General features: G+C 53.0%; 1 protein-coding gene across 2 annotated transcripts in view; it reads right to left on the bottom strand.

The window, feature by feature from the left end:
• LTBP2 (latent transforming growth factor beta binding protein 2) overlaps positions 1–20,909 on the bottom strand; it is a 92,568-nt gene that overhangs the window by 56,324 nt on the left and 15,335 nt on the right. For both annotated transcript variants that reach the window (XM_036421235.2, XM_045578674.1), the window contains exon 3: positions 15,974–16,220. In XM_036421235.2, coding sequence (XP_036277128.2) covers positions 15,974–16,220 — 247 coding nt within the window. The remainder of the gene's footprint in view (positions 1–15,973; positions 16,221–20,909) is intronic.

Below are 20,909 nucleotides of genomic sequence, written 5' to 3'. Positions count from 1 at the left end.
TGCATTTATTTGCATCTTCATCGGGCAACTTTGGAAAGATGCCCTGGGAAGTAGTAACAGTGGGAAGTGGGTGGGTGGGGAGTGAGCTAGTGTTACAGTGTAATGAATACTCTCTCTGCGCCAGCCTTGGTGCCAGCCTCTATGCCAACAATGCATGCATCATCTCATGTGGGTCTCTCCACATCCCTACGAGTTACGCGTTATCCCCATTTCACAGTTAAGAAGACAGGGGAGGGATTTTCTATGCCTTGCTGAAGGTTGCAGAACTCCCAGGTACAGAGTGAGGCGACCAAACCAGGTAAGTTCATCCTTAAGCCACGCCAGCACTTGTGATTTCTTTATCACTGGTTTACAGATGAGGACTTTGAGGAGTTAAGAAGACTAAGTCTGGTACATATGGGGCAGGGCCTGACATGTGGGGGAGGGGTGCCTGGGCTGTCCTGGATGGGTGGGAGGGGGAGGGGTCCCTGGACAGCAGCCCAGCCTCTTTCACTCATTCAAGAAGCACCCACTACGTGCCTTCACATGCTAGGCGCCGAGGTCCAGGGATGGCAAAGACCCTCTTACTCTGTCTGCATCAATGGAGGCTTGGCAAAGGTACTGGCATCCCGGCAAAGGGGTGGGGGGCACACTGGAAGCCACCTATTAGCTGTGAAATATTCGTGGTCTTTAAGAAGGTCTAGGACACGATAGGATGGGCCTTTTAAAATGATCATTACTCTGGGGAAAGATTACCTGGTGGTGGGTGGATCAGATTAGGGAGGACTGAAGGCTCTGGTCTAGGCTACAAGGACCAAGGGTGGTACCCAGAGGAAAGCATAGATTCAAAGGATATTTAAGTCCTAGAGAATTCCCAGCTGTGGCTTAGACAAATGGGCAGATGTGGGGGCAGGGAGGGAGGAGAAGGGGAGGCCAGGAGCCAAGATCCCAATGTAAGAGATCCAAGAAATGGCTCCATTTTGGACATGATGCGTATCGAGCGTCTCAAGATGGATCTGCAGATGGGAACACCCAGGAAGAGCCACTCAGGAGAGAGATGGGGCTGGCGGGGCAGGAGAGTCAAGTGCAGAGGAGGTGGTTACAGCGAAAAGGAGTGACATCATTCAGGGAAAGTGCGCAGAACAAACCACGCTTCAGGGTTCCTTCCACTGTTGGACTGAGGCAGTGATTCTGCGAACACGTCCCGATTTCCAGGGAGAACCATGTCAATGAGCGGACTGGTCTCCGTTCTGAGTTACGTTCCCATTCATCCGTTTCTGACCTTTGGTACTTGCTACCGCTTGTCCGCCAGCACGCGATAAAACACACGAACAAGCCATAAGTGAATATCAGTGGAACACGTGGCAACAGCCCACCGCACTGCACTTGACAGCTTATTCTACTCGAGTGTGCCCTCAGCCAGGTCTTTTCTTTTGCACATACAGACGATCGTCATAGTTTCTGCTAATAAAACGGTTCCCAGCTCTGATGGTGGAATTAATTACACTGATCGTTTATGGTATTGCTTATGACTTCCAGGTGCTCTGACACCTAAACACTGAGAAATATAGGAGTAGAGAGAGTAAAGAAGGGGGGGAGAGTCCTGGGGGCCCCCACACTAATGGGGCAGGCAGAGCAAGAGGCTGTGAAGGTGCTGAGAAGGAGCAGGCAGAGAGGAAGGAGGGGGGCAGAGAAGGAGGAGGGGAACAGGAAGAGAGCTTCTGGCTGAAGGGACAGAGCTGGCAAACATGTCCTGGTGCCTTCCCGGTAGCACAGTCTCCCCTGAGAATCTGGGCACTGGCAAGAGAAGGCCTGTCCTCCTGGCTGGCCAGGCAGGCCTCACTCCCAGGCCACAGTCAGTGCCAAACCCCCAGGCCACACATCCTGCCCCAGACCCTGCCCCAGCCCTGCCCTGTCCCAGCAGGGAACAAGTGGGCACCCAGGCTGGGTGGGGAGGAAGGGGGAGGGGGAGGGGGAGGGGGGAGAGACACTGTGGCCTTGGCACAGAGCCAGGAGCCTGCTGGTTCTGGGTGAGGCAGAGCTTGAGGGCTGAGCAGGTGAGACCCAGCTGCAGCCATCACTCTCCAGCCTCTGGGGATCACAGGTACCAGCTTGGTGGGTTCCCTGTGGGGAGGGGAGGACTTGAACCCTGCCCCACTTGTCCTAGACAACAATAATGGCCTTTTGCTGAGCACTAATTCTGTGCTGTGTGTTATATGTTATATGCCTTATTTTATCTAATCTTCACACCACCTTAGGGGCTTGGGACTGTTATTAACCCCACTTTTCATAAGAGAAACTGAGTCACAGAGAGGTTAAGGAACTTGTCCAAGGTCATGTACCGAGATCTACACTCCAGTGGGACTTTCTGTATTGATGAAATGCTCACTAGCCTGTGGCATCCAATCTGCTAACCACTAGCTGCTTGTGACTTAATATATATATTTGAGGCCTGGTGCATGAGATTTGTGCACTAGGGGGTGGTCCCTCAGCCTGGCCTGTACTCTCTCACAGTCTGGGACCCCTTGGGGGATGTCTGGCTGCCGGCTTAGGCCCAAGGGATCGGGCCTAAGCTGGCAGCCAGACATCCCTCTCACAGTCCGGGGCTCTTGCAGTCCGGGACCCCTTACTCCTTACTGGTGGCCTGTAGCAGAGGCAGGAAAGGCTCCCGCCACTGCCGCTGTGCTCATCAGCCATGCTTCTGGCTGAGCAGCGCTCCCCCTGTGGGAATGCACTGACCACCAGAGGGCAGCTCCTGCATTGAACGTCTGCCCCCTGGTGGTCAGTGCAAGTCATAACGATCGGTTGTTCCACCATTTGGTTGATTTGCATATTGGTGTTTTATTATATAGGATTGTTTTATTGATTTCAGAGAGGAAGGGCAAGGGAGAAAGAGATAGAAACATCAATGATGAGAATCATTGATCGGCTGCCTCCTGCAGGCCCCACACTAGGGATCAAGCCTGCAACCAGGGCCTGTGCCCGGACAAGGAATTGAACAGTGACCTTCTGGTTCATAGGTTGATGCTCAAACACTGAGCCACACTGGCTGGGCCACGTGTGACTTTTGGGTACTTGGAAGTGCAGCTTATGTGACTGAGCAACTGAGTTTAACATTAAATTAAATTTAAATAGCCATCAACTGGACAGCACAGTAGAGAAAATGGAGGAGCTGGGGTTTGAACCCCAGAAGTCTACCTCGGCCTATAACAATAGGGCCAGAAGGCTCCCCTGACTGCCCTCACTGCATGCTGGGTGCCTAGAAAGCTTCACTCATACCCAGGCGCTTGGGTTCCCTGCCGTCCCACTCCGGGGGAACCAGCACCCTCCCCACCTCGCTGTCCGGCCCCCACACCACACTGTCTGCCCGCAGAGGTCAGCGGGGCTGTGGCAGGAAAGAGACCGGGTTCCCGAGGACAGGCCCAGCGCCGTGTCACAGGGAGCAGGGTCCAGCCCAGTGTGAGGCACGTCTTCCAACGAGCCAGAGCTGACAGCGACAGGGCGGCCCCGGAGCGGCTGGAGCCCCAGGCCCTGGAATCAGGGGCCTGTGTCCCTGTGTCCCCCAGAGAAAGCCACAGACAGACTTGCTTGGGGCAGGGCTGCAGACAGACAGCTTCTGAGAGACGGGTGGGGTGGATGCTCAGTGGACCCACCCCGCCTGCTGCCGGACACGCTGATGCAACAGCATCAACACCAGCACCATCACTCCCTGGCACCCGCCTGGAAGGGCCGGAGCCAGCCTCCCCCGAGTGTCTCAGACCTCCCCTGAGTGTCTCCAGACCTCCCCAGCACTGATCCCCCTGTGTCCACTCCTCCAATCCCCCTGGCCTCACGGGTCAGCCAAGGCCCCACCCGGCCCGGCCGCCTGTGAGTCACATCCCCCTGCTCGGAGATCCAGCTCCTCCTGCAGCCACACCCAGGTCTGAGGTTTTAGCTCCTGCACACAGGTCCCAGGGGATGCTCCGGGCAGGTGGGGAGGGGTGGGACCCTGGGGAGTGTCTCCTGCCTGGACCACATCCTGCTGCTCAGGGGGGAACACAGCACCCCTGTTTCCTTGCAGTGAATAAGGCAGAGGTGGGCAGGAACGGTGCACGTCTGGGGGACTCTCAGGGAGGGTGGGCACTGAGGCCTGGCCTGGGGCCTGATCCCCGCCTCAGAGCAGTCCTGAAGCAGGGGTGCCTCGGTCTTACAAGGGTCCAGAAGCCCCTCTGAGCCTCATCACCAAGTGAGTTACAAAGAGGCACACGATAAATGGCGATGACTCCCCACTTGATCAGACAAAGAGGCGGGAGGGCTGAAGCCATGGAACGGAATGAAAACACCAGTCGGGGCCTATGGACACATAACAAGTGTTCTAGGAGGTCAGAGAAGGAGGAGGAAGGAGAGGAGAGGCCTTGAGGCTGAGGGGATAGAGCTAGGATCACGTCCCAAAGCCAGGGAGAGCTTGGTATATGGGCATCTCACTACCACCAAACTGGCATGAGATGCCCACCTCCTGAACCCTTGAGTTCCCAGCGCACGGCCTTTTGGTACCCCTCACAGGGACCAAGCGCCTTTGGGGCTGACATCCCCCACCCTGAGGCTCACCCTCGGCCATGACAGAAAACCTCGCCAGGGCTAGAAATAACCTTCAAAGCCAGACTTGTCTAACTGTAAGACAGAAATGATTTCACAATTCCTCCCTCTGACCTTGACCCAAGAACCTCAAAGACAGAACCAAATGTGGAATCCATTTGTTTCCCAAGAGTGTGGCTTGGCTGAGGTCTCAGAAAGACACCCCCACTTCCTCCGAAGACCACATTCCCTCGAGAGGCCTCTGATGCAACCCCCCACCATCCGTTGGGTGCACCTGTGGGTGGACATGTTAGTCGGCAGTCAGGGCTGAGGCTGGGAGGAAAATGCAGCGTAGGTGACCTGCTGGGAGGAGAGATGTGGTAGCTCCAGAGGTTTTGATTTGCAGTCTTCGTTTTGCAAGGAATGGGGGTTTTTCTTTTCTAAGCACAGGACTTCCTTGAATTTTAGACCTTTCACAAATATTTTTTTAGGAGGAAAAAAACACACCACAAAATGCCTGTCACAGCTACTCACTTCCACAGTGAATCACAGACACAAAACCACAGCAATGTGGCTAACAAAAGAACTATGTGTTTGCATATCTTGTTATTGGAAATCATTTAGCAATAGTCACTATGTCATCTGCAGACAGACACACAGACAGGGGTGCATACACACCCCTCTGGGTCCTAAGCAGCCAAGCTTACAACCATGGTCATTAGATGATTTTGCATTTAACCATTTTCCTTTTCTGGGAAATTATCTTGCAAGACCTAAACTTTTCTCCTTAGCCCCCCACCAGGGGTGGGGTGTGTGTATGTGCGTGTGCATGTGTGCACACAGGTGAGCTGGTGATTGGGGGAGGATAAGGAGGAATGCTGACATGTTGACTCAGCTCGACAAGTGGAAACAAGTATACATGTTAGAGTCCCCTGCTGTTACCATAATACAACCTGCCTCCGTATTCATGGGAGATTGGTTACAGGACGGCTCCTCAGATGTACCAAAATCCATGGATGCACAGGTCCCTTGTGGAATATTGTGTCGTATTTGCACATAATCTACACATATTCTCCCATATACTTTAAAGTCATCTCTAGGTTACTTATACCTACTACAATGTAAATGCTATGTAAATGGTTGTTATACTTATTGTTTAGGAAATGATGACCAAAAAAAAAAAGTCCGTACATGTTCAGTACTGACTCTTAGGCCTGTCATCAACAACGTAAATTTTTTTTTCTGAGTATTTTCTATTCATGGTTGGTTGAATCTGCAGATGTGGAACCCGCAGATACAGAGGGCTGACTGTATCTTTGGTACCACTTTATTTCAGAAAAGTAATTTTCACCCAGGAAACGCACAGTTCCTTTTCTGATGGTGGCAAATCAGTTAAGTGGTGGCAGATTGTGACATTGAGTAACTGGAAAAACTACTGGAAACATACATCCGAAACTTCCTCTACATTGTGAACAGGGGTGAAACCTGGTATATATTTGAAAACCTTGAGCTTAAAAGGAAAATTCACGGGACCTGAAAAAAATCCATCGTCATTTTTGAGCCATGATCTCTCAGCACAGCTTTTCCCCCACACCCCACCTCCTTCTCTCTCTCTCTCTCTCTCTCTCTCTCTCTCTCTCTCTCTCTCTCTCTCTCTCTCTCTCTCACACACACACACACACACACACACACACACAACCCTCCCCACAACCACCACCACCACCACCACCACCACCACACACCCTGAGGTGGCATTGGCTGAGCAGCCGCGGTCTGCACAAAGCCCCCGGATGGGACAGACATTCCTGAGGCATCTGAGAATGAGTATTAACTGTCTTTCCATTTCCTCCTTGTTTCATCTCTCCCTAACTCTTTCTTTTCAAACAAGAATCCTGGAGGATTAGGTCAGTCGAATGCTATGAGTACAGCCACAAGCTTGAAATGTTTGTTGTTACTAATTTTTTTTCAAGCTGGATGCTGGAAATTGCATACATTAATGTTCTAATGACCCAGCAAGCTCCATACACTCGGCCGTGGGGAATGCTGCTCCAGCCTCTGGCCAACATTCCACAGTTTCCTGAAAAAGACCCCGGATGCCATGCCGGCCCCGGTCCTCTGCAGCCCCCACCCCAGGCTTGCAGGTCTGCACCTATCTCAGCTCACCTCGCTAGGGGCTGCTTAGCAAAAGGACTGCAGGCATGGGTTCCAGAGTCCTGGGCAGAGCAGTCACCCTGTCTCAGGTTCCTCACTGTGGGGCGGGGGCAGTAGGAGTCTCCTCCTCACCAGGTCACTGTGGGGCCTGGCCCGTGTGCTGGAGATCTCCTGCCCGCCCCGGCCCACGTGGGACCCAGCAAGGAGCAGACTATGGATCCCCTGCTCTCTCCTTTGGGCCACTGTGGGCAGGCGGAGGCTGTGTTCCTCTGCCACAGGCCACAGCCCTGTCGTGGCCCAATGGCCGGAGCCACTCTGGGTGTCAGTATCCCCTGCTCCCTGTCCCCTTCAGACCTGAGGGTTAAGCAAGGGCTTCCCTACAGAGCTACCCCTGGGCACCCCATCCTTTGTTGTTTCCCCTAATCCTGTCTGTACCCTCACAGATAGGCCCTCTATCAAACTGTCCCCACTGAGGGGGTCATCTCTTTCCTGCTGGAACTCCTGATGGGAAGGGTATCAGCTATCAAGTACTGAGCCCTTAGTTAAGTGGCTTAGCACTTTATCCACGGTATTTTCTTTTACTCTGACGGCAACCCCATATGTTATTTTATTCTGTCCAGTATTTGCATCATCAATGTGTACCGAGACTCGGGGAGGTGAAGAAACTCAGATGTAAGGTGCCCTTCCAAAATGTATACACGCGCTTGGAATAATTATAAAGGCCGTGTTTATGACAATGCACTTCGTTTTCAAAACGGAGCTATGAGCTGCTACAGTGTGTATACATATTTGGGGGGATGCCCTGGTGTCTCAAACAGCTAAGCAGCGACAGAAGCAGATGAAACTGAGGTCTGACTCATGACCCATGCTCTTCACCAGGATGCCGTATTATTCCCAACATTAAATTAGGTGGAGCCTGTTAAGTGCTTCGCATAGTAGGCCATCTGACTCAATAATGCTCATACGTGATAGGTTAAAATAACAACCCTACCATGCTGGAAAACCCACAGTCCTCCGTTCCACTGTGACATAACCCTAACCCAACCCTAACCACCACCCTCGGGCTAAAACCTCATTCTAACACCACACCAAAGTTACCCTAACCACCACCCTGTTGTGAAACAGAATGTCACCTCAACCATAACCTTAGCCCCCGCAGTCCTGGCCCAAACACTCACCACTGTCGCCACAATCCTAGGCGCCCCAGTAGGCTGAGGCTAGGTCAGGGCTGTGGTGAGCCCCGGGAGGCTTTCTGCCCCTCGGGTCCTCGGTGCCTGCCCCCATCCCAGCGGCAGGTGGAGCCCCACCCTCACTCCATGCATATGCCGTACTTGGGCTCAACATAACTGGCCACAAGACATTTGTGCAACATCCATTTCCTGGATGTCACTGAGCTGGGGACTGTGGTGTGGGGAGGAGAGGAAAAGAGAGGAGAGAGGAGGGCGGAGCATCGAGTACAGTGCCTGAAACTCGGAGCAGAGTGCAGCGAGCCCTGGGGGTGGTGATGAGGAGGAAGGGGAAGAAGAAGAGGAAGAGGCTTGTAGCTTTCTCCATCATTTGGCTGCAGCCGTGGGCGGATAGGAGGCCAACAGCTCCTACGTCAGAGACTGTGGAGGGCTGGGGTCAGGGCTGGGCTGGGAGGAAGCCCCTCTCTGGTACCTCACCTAGGGAAGCATCCTGATAATCCTCAGCTCTGGGAGAGTCCTGACAAAGGGGGTCATGCAGTCTTCATCAGAGATCTGGGGCTGTCCCGGGCCATCTAGGCCAGATGTCCGTGTTCAAGCTTAGAGAGGGAAGAAGGCAAGTATGCAGGAAGCAGACACTACTTCCTTTGAATCTGCCCACTTGCTTTGTTGGGGGGAAGCAAGAAGGCCCGGGCCCCCTTCTCCCCTGAGCACCCAGAAGCCTGAGCCTGGCATCTTCGCCAGCCCGGAGGGGAGTGCCCTGGGCAGAGCATGGCAGAGGGAGGAGGCTTCCAGACTCTGCTGCCCAGAGAGCACATGGGCCTCACCTTCCTCATGACCTAAGGGCCAGATTGAATGCCCAGCTGCCTCTTCCCAGGGCCCATGTCTTCTTGCTATTCACACAGGCACCTTACGGCCAGCTATGCCCTGCCCGGGCCCTGAGTGCCATGGCTCTCAGGTATCTGCGTGTGTGTGTGTGGGGGGGGGGGGGGTGGAGGGGGAGAGAGATACACATTTACACATTAACACTCTAGTCCCAGAGGCCACCTTCCTTTCAGAGAAACCTAGAAGGGGCTTCCACAGCTAAAACCAGCCAGAGAGGATGGCCTGGGAACAACGTGCCTTGTGGGGGACATGGGGGACATTCCCTTTGGGAAGAAGCGGGTCCAGGTGCACCCACATACAGGTGCACAGGCTGCGCAGCGCACTGTCTGTCACAGAGACTGTGCGGTGGCAGTTGTCTCCTGCTGTCATGTCCAGCACAGAACAGCCTGCCTTCCCCTCTCCCCGCGGGAATGGGGTGCCTCGGACGCACCCAGTTCCCCCCAGATATGAGCACAGTGGGCGGGGATTGAGCACCAAGGGACCCTGCAGAAAGCCCATCTTTACTCCCAGAACTCTCTGCAAGCCCAGGGTGCCTGCCATCCCGCGGGCAGCGAAGGAAGTCCTTACTGAGGCACAGGCCCCTCTGCCCTTTCAGAAGCAGCGGCAGGGCTTCCGTGACCTCAGACCTGGGGCAGCAGCGCCCTTTTCCTTTGTTCTGGCCGGAGGCCCAGCGTGAGTATCTCCAGAGGGGTGCTCTGAGCCCCCCTCTGCCAAACCCACAGCCCCAGAGAAGGGGCTCATGGGACTCTTCTAAGGCCCAGAGATGCCCCAGCCCCGCCCCAGACTGAAGGGTCTGCCAAGCCCTGCTCTGGCTGCCCTGCAGTCACTCTCAGGAGAAAAGTATGACCCCCGAGGCCAACGGGCACAGGGTGGGTGGGCACCCACCGGTTGGGGGCATTGGGAGAGGCCCTTCCTGATGAGTGGCATGCTAGGGGGTGGGCCAAGTGCGAGCTCAGAGGGAATGGACCCATGACCGCCGTCTCTGCTGCAGGCAGCGGCTGGGGATACACTGGGGCAGGATGCTCGTTCAGTAGCTGCTTATTAAGAGCTTGCTCTACGTCAGGCTGCTCTGGGAGCCTGGGCTGCAGCTGAACAAAACAAAGATCCCTGCCCCCGAGGAGCTCATACTGTAGTTGGGGAAAAACAGGCAAAAAGCATAATTAGTACATCATGTCGTGTTAGAAAGTGGAAAATAAAAAGAGAGCCAAACGGGGACTCTCCAGGTGGAGGTTTACAATATTAAACGACAGGAAAATGGGGGACAGCTCCCTCCGGGTCACGGGCTGGGCCCCGCACAACTGTTGGGTACCCGTCCCACAGACTACAACCTGAGGCACAGCTCCTGGTGTCTACAGTGGCTAGGGTTAGCCCTGAGGTCAAAACCTTAAAAAGAAGTCCAGGCAGGGCCTCGTTGAGAAATTTCTCCTGAAAGTAACCCACTCACGTATAGGAGGTGTAAGCAGATGCCGCAGTCCACTGTCAGGCCTGCTGAAGAATTGCCCACACAGTGTTAGTTCCTCCTCACAACCTCCCAGTGAGGAAAGAATCAGCCTTTGCATTTTACAGAGACAGTAAGGTTAAGGGAATGAAGTCCCCACAGTCACTGCGCTAGTTAGTAGCCCAGCTGGAAGCAAGATTGGATCCCCTAATTCTAATCTTTTCAAAGTGCAGTCGAGGTCCTAAGGATTGTGAAATTCCAGAAAAACTCCAGGGGGCAAGCTTGGGGCTCAGAGTTATAAAAACAATCAGAAAAAATAAAAATAAAATAAAATAAAATATTAAAAAATCAGGGGGGAAAAAAAAAAAAAAAAAAAAAAAGACAAGAAAAGGAAGGAAAGCAATCAATTCCTGAGTCCCAAGTCCAAAAGCTTGACTCAGTCCGGATCTTAGGGTTGAGTAGGGTTGAGTCAACGCTGCAGAGAGGCACCACGCAGTGGCCCCAGGAATGTGTGGCACAGCACCAAAGTAGTGCTGCTTAAACCATCGCAGCCTTGCCAGGAGGACTTGAGGCCAGACTGTCAGGGACAGCCAAGGGCTTCCCTAGTGAAAGGCATCTTATGCCCTTGTCATAACCTTGGAAGCGGTAAAGGGGGAATAAGCACGCTTTCCCATGTGAGACATTGAATAGCCAAACTGGAGGCCACCAGCCGAGGTCATAACTCTTTGTCCCTTCTGTGCCCAGCTGCCCTCTCCCCGGGGACCTAGTTTCTGATTCTGGGTCATCAATCTCCTAGGAATATCCCTTGTCATTCTGTCGGGATGGTGTGCCTAGGCCCCCTGGTAGAGGCTCCAGGTGTCACTGAGAAGGAAAGACCAGAGGGGAGGAAGCAAGCTATGTGTGTTGGTTGGGGGAAGTGCTTGGCGTAGGTTAAATTGTGTCTGCCAAAAAGATATGTAGAAGTCCCAGCCCCCAACCTGTTAATGTGACCTTATTTGGAAATAGGGTCTTAGCAGATGTAATTAGTTAGGTTTAGAGGTGGTTATACTGCATTAGGGTAGATCCTAAATCCAATTACTGGTGCCCTTATAAGGACATCACACACACACACACACACACACACACAGGACCCTGTGACAACAGAAGCAGAGATTAGGGTGATGCAGCTATAAGCTAAGGGACTCCAAGGATCAGATGCTAGGAGAGAGGCATGGAACCGATTCTCCCTCTGAGCTTCCACCCACACCTTGATTTCGGACTTCTGGCCTCCTTAACTGTGAGAGAGCACGTTCCTGGTGTTGTAAGCCACTCAGCCTGGGGTAATTTGTTATGACAGACCTAGGACACTAACAGCATTCCAGGGAGACACAGCAAGTGCAAAGGCCCTGAGGTGAAAGCATGTGTGACACATCTGGGGGAAAACCAGTCGGCTGTGTGGCAGCAACAGTGTGAGTGAGGAGAGCAAGAGGTGAGAATTGACATCAGATCATGGAGGGCCCCCCTTGTGGCAAGCCCTTGACAATGGAGCTGTCACACTTCAGAAAGCGCTGTAATGCGCTACAGTGGGTGGGTGTGCCTGGCCCCCACAATCTTTGTCCCCTGGTGTTATATCTTTGGACATGTTGCACGAAATGGCAAAAGGAAATTAAGATTGCAGATGGAATTTGGGTTTCTAATCAGCTGACCTTAAAGTAGAGAAATGAAATTGGACTTTTCAGGTGGGCCCAATGTAATCACATAGGCCCTTAAAGTAGAGTCAACAAGAGTCTGTGAGAGAGATTCAGCCAAAGAGGAAGCAGAGGGGATTCAAAACATAGAGTTCATCTGCCATTGCTTAGATTTGAAGGTAGGAAGGTGGCCACAAGTCAAGGAATGTGGGCAGCTTGAAGTTGCTACCATGAAGGAACGGGGACCTACAACTGCAAGGAACTGAATTCTGCTAACGACCTGAGAAAACAGGAATCAGATTCTCCCCTACAGCCTCTGTGACACCCTAACTTTAGCCTGGTCAGACCAGTAACAGATATTTGAACTAGAGAACTGTGGCAAATTGCTGTCTCAGCCACAGAAAATTAATCCAGGGGGAATATAAAGAGAAGAGCTGGCTTCTGGAGAAGCAGCCCACTGAGAGCCACCACCACGGGGTCCACAATGTTCCAGACACCTCCTCGCCATCCCATTTGCTTTGCTCAGCACTGTCTTCCAGGCCCATGTCGCCCAAGTACTGACTAAACAGGCTGAGATGTCCCCAAGGGTCAACCTCTAAGTCCTGGTTGACTTAGGTCAGGCTAAGGAGCAAACCCAATGGAAGTCCTTCCCATTCTGAGAAAAGTCATTAAACCTCACTTTGACCCCACCTGCCATAAAGACAATGAGACTGGTCCTTATGGAACAACCAAGCTGGCACAAAGCCACCACCGGTGCTACTGCTGCATCTGGTAGTAGGTCTGCACACACATAAACACATGTATTCACACGCACACACATGCAAGGCCACATGTATGCACCCTGGCTCTCTATCTGCTCTTTGCCACAGTCTTCTATCCACTCAAGTCCCCAAGGCAAAGAGAACCAGCCAGCTGATGGTTAACGGGTATTGAACACGAACTCAAATCAGGCACCATTTGACGTACTCTACCCATATGACCTCACATAATCCTCTCTGCAATCCTATCAGGCAGAGACTAATGACTCACAGTGGCCAGGATGCTTGCCTAATATCACGCAGCCGATGAGTAGTAAGAAAATCCCAGGACTGGAACCCAGGATTGTCCAAAAGCCCAGGCTAGGACCCTCACTACTCCAGGTGAGGTATATGGACCAGCAGCAGCAGCATCACCTGAGGCCTGACACTCACCCAGACCTGCAGAATCAGAAGCTGCATGTTAACAAGTTCCCAGGCGATTCACTTCCCTTTGCAGAGCTGAGAAGCACCGTTTTCCCAGGTCTGCAGGTTTCAAGATGTTGTAAACACAACCTCCCCCAATCTCTTAAGGCCCTTCCTCAGCTGCCCGGCTCTTGTTCCCCAGATGGGAAGGCCCTCTGCCCAGACTTGGGGAACAAGCCTGGACCCAGAGCTCAGGAGCAGTCAGCTCAGGCCACAGCTGGACAACATCTAGCCATGTCTGGCTCTCATAGGGCGTGCTGCCTTCTGCCTCCGACTCTCCTGGCCCCTCCTTCTCATCTTCTTTCTGGGGCACAAGTCTTTTGGCCTCCATCTAAGTCCCTCTTAAAGAGGGCCTCTGGCTGTCACCAACCCCTTGCAGTGTCTCCCCCTCTTGGACATTTGTACCCCTTTCTTGCTCCTAGAATGCCCCTGAGTCATGTCACTCCCTCTAGCTGGACACCAAGGGCCTGTCCAAGTTGCCACCAGGAGAGAGGCAAGCGGCTGCTTGGGAAACCTGGCTATGCTCACAGGAAATGTCTGACACCACAAGGCAAGCAGGATTTGGCCTCCCAAAGCAAAACACAGCTGGGCCGACAGCGGGCCACTCGGACTTTCCCAGATTTCATGGCACTGAGGTCCCAGAGCAGAGAGACTGCTGGCCTGGAGGCTGCAGATCATTAAAAACATCACAGTAGCCTCTGGTCAGGGAGCCTGTGAAGCTCAAAGAGGGTGGCCCTGCTGTGGGCCACGGACCTCACCCTGGGCCTTCGCTGCGCCCCACCCCTCCCCAGAACCGCTTGCACATGCGAAACCTTCGCTGGGAGATCAGGGGCTCCCTAGCTCATCCTCCTTTTTTCCCAGCTTCCTCCTCTCCCCAGCATCAAGCTTCATTCATTTATTCATTCAACTTCTGTTGGTTGAGCACCTGCCTTGTTAGGTACCAGGGCCACGGTACCAGTACCGTGTCCTGTTCATAAATGAGCAGGACACAGAGTCTTGCTCTCAGGAGCTCCTGGTCCAGTGAGCAAATAAACAGACCACCCCAAGGCAGAGTGAAAAATGCTACACAAGGAGGCAGGGGCCTCCCCTCCTCCTGCACTCTGAGCCAGGCCCTCAGTTCCAGGCACAGGGTGAGGGTTCCATGCCAAGCCTTCAGTTTGGACCGTGAGATGAGAGTGCAAATGCAGCCCGAGTGCTTTCTATAAGCTAGGGCCCCGGGAGGAGCTTCAGGGAAATCCAGGGTGTGAGGCGGAGTCCCTGCCTCCAGGGCACACAGGCCACACAGTCTGACTGCAGACACAGGGCACAGACCCACAGAGATGCATGCCAAGTGTGTGCTGCAGGAAGGCAGGCAGCTGGGTAGAAGTGACTGGGAAGGGGAGGTTTGGAGAAAGCAGGAATGGGCCTTGAAGAATGCAAGGAGCAGGGTGGTCTGGCAAGATGGGGCAGGGGATGTCACAGCTCTGACTCAAGGGTGTGAGTGGAGAATGACCTCCCTAACAACCACCCTCAAACACTTGCATGCATACACACACACACACACACACACACACACACACACACACGCGATCAGTGCATCATGAAATGAATGAATCACACAAGCCGAAAGAAAGCTTGCCGGGAGAAGCTCAGCTGAAAGGACTCTGCTCCCACCCTGCCCCTGGTTGGCCCTGGAGCTGGTACCACTAGGGCTCCCTCAAGTGCCTTCCCACCACGTGGGACCCTCAGCTGGGACTACTCAGAACAAGGCTCAGGCCCTGCCCACCAGCCCCTGTGTTGTCCACCTAACTCTGCCCCTCTCTCTGCCCAGCATCCCTAGGCCTGGCCCTAAGGGTTTGGCTCTTCTGGTTTTGACCTTGGAGCTCCCTAGGCTTGGATCTGAGTTTATCCTTCAGCCCTTTCTGCTCCTGGCTGTCTTTGGAAACCACGTGCTTGGATGGTTGGGCCTTGGAACCCCACCTTACCAAGACCCTGGTCAGCCCGGCCCCTCTTCAGAGTTGCTAGACAATCTGAAGCTCCTTTCCTTTCTCTCCCGAGCTTTCCACTGGGGACGCAAGCTCCCTATCAGCCTTCTCTCCCTGGATCTCCTGGCCTCCAAAGGGCCAACTCCCTTTTTCCCCTTAGTTCAGCAAAACAAGGTTGCAACATTTCACAAAGAACTTAAACTAAGTAGAAAACGAATGGAAAAATTAACCTGAGAAACCAAAAGGAAAACACAGCTCTCTAGAAATGGACCAGTTTACAAAGTTCAGATTTCCTGCCCTGAGCTAGAAGTCTAGCCAGTTTAGCTGGCAAGCAGGCCAGGGAACCCTGCCCGTGAACACTCCCTTTGCCCACTTTCTCTTTTACTCCCTTCCCCCACACGCTCCTGCTTGGCCCCTCCAAGGAGAAAGGTTAGTGTTGGGTGGGTGAGACCTTCCTGCATCAGAAAGACCACAGGTACAGAAGGGGGAGGAGAAGGCGAGACATTTATAAAGAGTTTACTATGGGCCAGTCCCTGTGCTAAGCCCTTTCCTTTTGTTGACTAATCTAATCTTACTGCAACTCCATGATGATGGTTATCATCATTTTCTCCACCCCACTGAGGAGGAATCAGAGAGGTAACTTGCCCAAGGTCACCCATCTTGGAAGTGGCAATGCCAGGATTGGAAACGAGAGCCTGGTCACAGGGACATGCTCTCCTCAGCTTTCTTCTACCTCCCACCTCCCCTTTTCACCTCAACCTGGCAAAGCCTATGCCAACCCCAACCCCAACCCCTGCTCTCCTGCTCCCCACACCACTGGTGGTGGCAGTGAGAGGGGAAGGAAGGGCAGCTCGGCCTTCTCTGAGACTGTCACCAAATGGTCCTAAGGAAGAAGCCCCAGGCCCCACGACCCCCTGAGGAGGGGACTTACCTGGCTGGTGGCAGCTGTGGTGTCAGTGGCCGTGCTCTGGCCGCTGTGCTTTCTCTGGCTGCGCTGCTCCTGCGCAAGTTGTGCGAACCCTCGGCTGAGCGTCGGGGAGCTGGCCTCGAGTTCTGGGGGTCAAATTCCTCCTCAGGGATGACCTCCTCACACCGGGCTCCGCGGAAGCCAGAGCGACACACACAGAGCTGGGGCCGGCTGCAGGAACCCCTGTTCTGGCACGGCGGCTGGCACACAGCTAGGGAGACAGGGAGAGGGGTGAGGGCAGGGGCAGGGGGCCTGACACCCACTTGTCAGAAGGGCCCCTTGCGTTTTGCTGCTTGGCCTCCTCCACTCAGACAGGAAGCCATGTGCTGGCCTCCCAAAGCTCCCTGGCCCCATTTCTCTCTCCCTGCCACCCACAGGCCTCCGGGGGAGGTTTGCCTGCCATCTCTGGACAACCAAAAAGGGAATGACCAGAGGTGTGGAGATGCTCACACCGCCACTTCCAGCAGAATCTCCTGGCATTGTGCTCTGCACTCAAAAGCCCACTTTTTGTTGTCTGTCTCTTTACCATGAAGGCAGAGTTCAGTTGTTTTGTTTTGTTCCCTCTGGTAGTTCAAGAACTCGGAATAGAGACTGTCTCAGGGTAGACTCTCAATTCGTACTGAATGAATGAATGAATGAATGAATGATGAGTCTGTTTCATGGGAAAGGGCTCAACACTGGCCTGAAAGTTGGGTGTTTGAGTTCTTGGTCTTCCATGAGTCATGTGATCTTGACCTCACTGGATGTCAGTTTCTCATGAATCGCCTGAGGATGGGCTAAGGAGGCTGGGGGTTACTGAGCGTCTTCAGTGTGACAGTCCCTCCTCTTCTTCCTCTTTTGAAATCATCTGCTCTGAAGCTCCCACCCTGCTGAGCAAGTGGCAGTACTCTTGCCTGGGAGCTGGGAGGAGTCTATCTCCTAGGCCCTGGGGCCAGCCTGGGGATGGATAAAGTGGGGCTGACCTGGACCCCATCACTGCAGCAGCCACTGGCCACAGGGGCCATGACTTCTCTTCACTGCCCTTCATCACCTTACAACACCAGAGTCACCTCCAGTGACCAGTAACCAAGGGAGAGTCATATACAAGCACCCACTGGAGGGCTGGGCCCTGCTCATCTCTCCCAGGACCTCCCCTGGGAACAGGTGGGAACCGGGGAGAGCACAGTCAGGCTCATGCTGGATCCTCTAAACCCAGTGTCTCCTCTGTCTGTCACTCATTCATTCAACAAATATTTGCTAGCCTCTACTGTGTGCTAGGCACTGCAGACCAAGTCTTTGCCCACATGGAGCTTGCAGTGGAGTGAGGACAACCAAGAAGAAACAAGAAAAACAGTAGCATAATGTAAGTTGCAACACCTTAATAATGTTGTTTCAGGCAGTATCCCGGGTGACGTAGTGGTCTGTGTCCAATCAGGAGCTTTAGAGGGAGGGGTCAGAGAAAGCTGCTCTGAAGAATGAGGTATGACTGGTGCAAAAGAGGTGGACGGACAAAAATATGAACAGACTCTTTCAGGCAGAGGGATAGGCAAGCGCAAAGCTCTGGAGGCTGCAAAGAACATGGAATGTTCTAGGAATTGTTCGAGGCCCAGGGAGGCTGGGTTGTGGAGACAGAGTGGGAGGGTAGCAGAGGCAGATTTTGCAGCCCCCTCCTAACTATCTGCCAGGTCCCTGTCACTACCTCCCCCCGCTCCCTGGAGACCAGCCCCACAGCCAAGCCAGGGCCAGCGACCACTGCAGGAGGAGGTATGTCCAGGCCAGTCTCTGCCTGGTTTAGGGAGGGAGCAGAAAGGGAAGGCCTGAGTGGTTTTATGTGGACCACAAACGCTGTATCACTCCTAGTCCCTCAAAGCCACCCCTCTCTGCTGACTAAGACTCACAGCCTGGTGTGGGCGAGAGGAGGTCGTGCAGACTCCCCTCCAGTCTAGGTGTTGCTTCCTCCTTTGAGTGGATGGTCCCTGCTTTTAAGTTGGCCTTTCGAAACCAACCTAGCTTCCTCCCTTCCCTTCCTGGGCTCTGAGGACAGCCCGTTCCTGACTTTAACATCTTCCATTCTCTAAAACCCAAGGCCCCAAATTTCTGACTCACGGTGACTCGCTTACTTCTGGCTCTGCCTTACTTGCCAATACTTTTTGCAAACAGTTAGCAAGCACCCTTTCGGTCATAGTGGGTGCTGGGGATGCAAAGACAACAAGAATGGTCCTGCGTGGAGGACACTCTGCCCTGTGGTGGGTTCTCATAACGACGGAAGCCCCATGCCACGCAGGGAGTCAGGTCCTCAGGCAGAGCGGGGTTGGCATGCTTGGCTTGGTACAACGAACAGCTCATGGAAAATGGGTAGTTGGGAGGAGGGGGGCAGGGATGGACTATAAACATGGCATTTAATATGTACATAACATTGTGGTAAATAAAAATCCTAAAAGGGTTCCAAGCCAGCCGGTTTGTTGGCGGAAAAACCTCCTTGGGAAGATAACCTTTCTGGATCAGATCTTCTAAGAAAGATTTTTCCAGCAAGTTTCAGGTTTTCAGAGGTGCTGAGCCAGCCCTCCCGGCTTCATTTGCATCTGCTCTTGAGTTGTTTTCATAAGTCTCAGCAAGAACTGACTTCCGCACTAAAGTAAACACTTCAGTTTGGCCTGAGCTGAGCCTCTGCACTATGAGATCGGAGCATAAACTCCTCTCCTCTCTCTCCATTCCCCGCAAATCACCCCAGAATGGCCCAAAATGGGGGCTCCGAGTGCCTATGAAAGGGTACATTCTTACGCCAGTTTTTACTGGTCTGCCATAAAATAAGGGAAATAAAAAGAATTTCCTGAGCTCTTTGTAATGCCTTTCCCCCCATTTAAAAATGTCTTTTATTTTGAAATTATATCATTTCTTCTTCTTCTTGTTTAATTAAAATTAAAGGTGGATGGCAAGTGGTAGTTTGTTTTTCTAACACCCTCAAGTGGAAAGCTGGCTACTGTACTTTGGTGCCGAAGGTGTTTTTGGATATTTGACTGGTGCTTGAAATCCAGAAGTTAGGGACACTTTGGGAAGGAGGGGGCAACAGTGGTCACGTATCCTTCTGTTTAAAGGAGACTGAAGCAAAACATTCCTCTGCCAAGTGAGCACCTATTTCAAAACTGACGGATCTGAAAGGAAATCAGCCAACTCAGAATGGCCTACGGCAGCGGCTGCTGCTGAAAGCACGTAAGGGAACGCCGAGGCCCGGGAGAGAGTTCCATGCGGCACTGTGGGGATTTTAAGAGGGAAAACTCCCAAACACAGAGAGCGGGCCCAGAAGTTTTTATGCTTTACTTTTAGAACCTCGTCACTTCCATTTTCCCTCAAGAGCAGAGACTGCCTGACACTTGAAAAATGGCCCCAGGATGGGGAATGTGGCTTGAGTGAGTCTTCATTGATGGATTATTAGTGCAGTGTTGGGAAGCAGGAAGCCACGATGTCCAGGCTTGATTGATTATTGGTGAATGGTTATCAAGCATGATGCTGCAATGTCCATGTTTAGCCATCGCGGACACGCCCTGGCCCCTCCCTGTGGAAAGCCCGCATCCTCAGACAGCCGAAAGGTGATGGATGCTGTTACCAGCCTCCCTGTGCCCACTCGCCCACGCCAGGCCGTGGCCATTCATAATTTGGACTCCTCCGTAGCCCCCTGGCACTCTCTTCCTCACTGAGGATTGGGCATGTGAAAAGTTTCAGCTTTGGGAGTTCAGCTCCACGGAGTTAGCTCGATGCCAAAAGAAAGGGGAACAAAAAGAAAACTCTCAAAATTGCTTTGAAAGTAAGAAATAGAAGGCATTGCTCCTCCAACCCCCCCCACCCCCCGCCTTCTGGCTGTGCCCCTTCTGCCTTCACTCTGCTCCAAAACAACCAAGCAGAGGTTTGCTCAGATTTTCCACACAAAACCCCCACCTTTGGGAGGAGACCAAACTTGGAGTGGGCAGGCCTGGGGAAGGTTCTGGAAAGAGCTCCCACCATGTGGGCCGCTCCTACCATTCGCTGAGAGCCTCTGTGATCCGCCGCTTGGGAGCAGTAAGAACACGGGGCTGGGAGTCAGTGGGATCCAGTTTGACTCCAGCTCAGCCACATCCCAGATGCGTGACCTTGGGCACGTCTTATCGCATTGAGATTCCCCAACTGGTGCCTCAGTTGTCTCGTCCTTAAAGTAGGTCTGATAATTCCTGCCTCAAAGCGCTGTTGTGAAACCCAGTAGAGATCATGGATGGGAAAGTACTTCGTACTCTTGAAAGCTGTGCTGTCCAATAGTGTGTAATGCTGCAGCCGCGAGCTGCACGTGGCTCTTTAAGATGAAACTGGTTAAAGTTAAATAACATTCAAAATTCAGCTCACTTGCACTAGCCACATTTCCAGGGCTCAATGGCCACAGGTGGCTCATGGCCACCGTGTTGAACAGAGGATAGATGGCACATGCCCATCACCGCAGAAAGTTCTATTGGACAGCACTGCAAAGCTTTAAAAAAACAAACAATCAAAAAAACACACACAAAAAACACCATAACCCCAATGGGAGCATCAAGAGGGCTTCTGAACTTCTCTGCCATGACCCTTTTGCCAGAGAAAGGCAATGTCAATGCAGGCTCTGGTTAGAGAGCTAGACCAAGCCCTGTGGTCCAGAAGGCAGGGCTGTTCTCCAGGTGTTAAACTCAGCCAGTCCCCTCTCTATACCCGCTACCACCTACCAGGGAAGGCTTTTGTCATCAGCTCTCTCTCCTGGACCCAGGGACACCTCCTCCCTCCATCTATAACCCCTTAGGGGAGGCACTGACTTCAGAGTGGTCCCCTCAGGCCTGTGGCCTCCTCCAAGGTCTCCAAGGCCCCCTTCTCTTGTCTGGAAAAGGAACCTCCACTCCAGACCAGACTCTGGGACCATACCACCTTC

This window comes from Pipistrellus kuhlii, unplaced genomic scaffold, assembly GCF_014108245.1.
Source record: "Pipistrellus kuhlii isolate mPipKuh1 unplaced genomic scaffold, mPipKuh1.p scaffold_m20_p_1, whole genome shotgun sequence".
Lineage (NCBI taxonomy): Eukaryota > Metazoa > Chordata > Mammalia > Chiroptera > Vespertilionidae > Pipistrellus > Pipistrellus kuhlii.
Note: the sequence above shows the minus strand (reverse complement) of the source record. Positions and strands in the feature narration are given on the sequence as shown.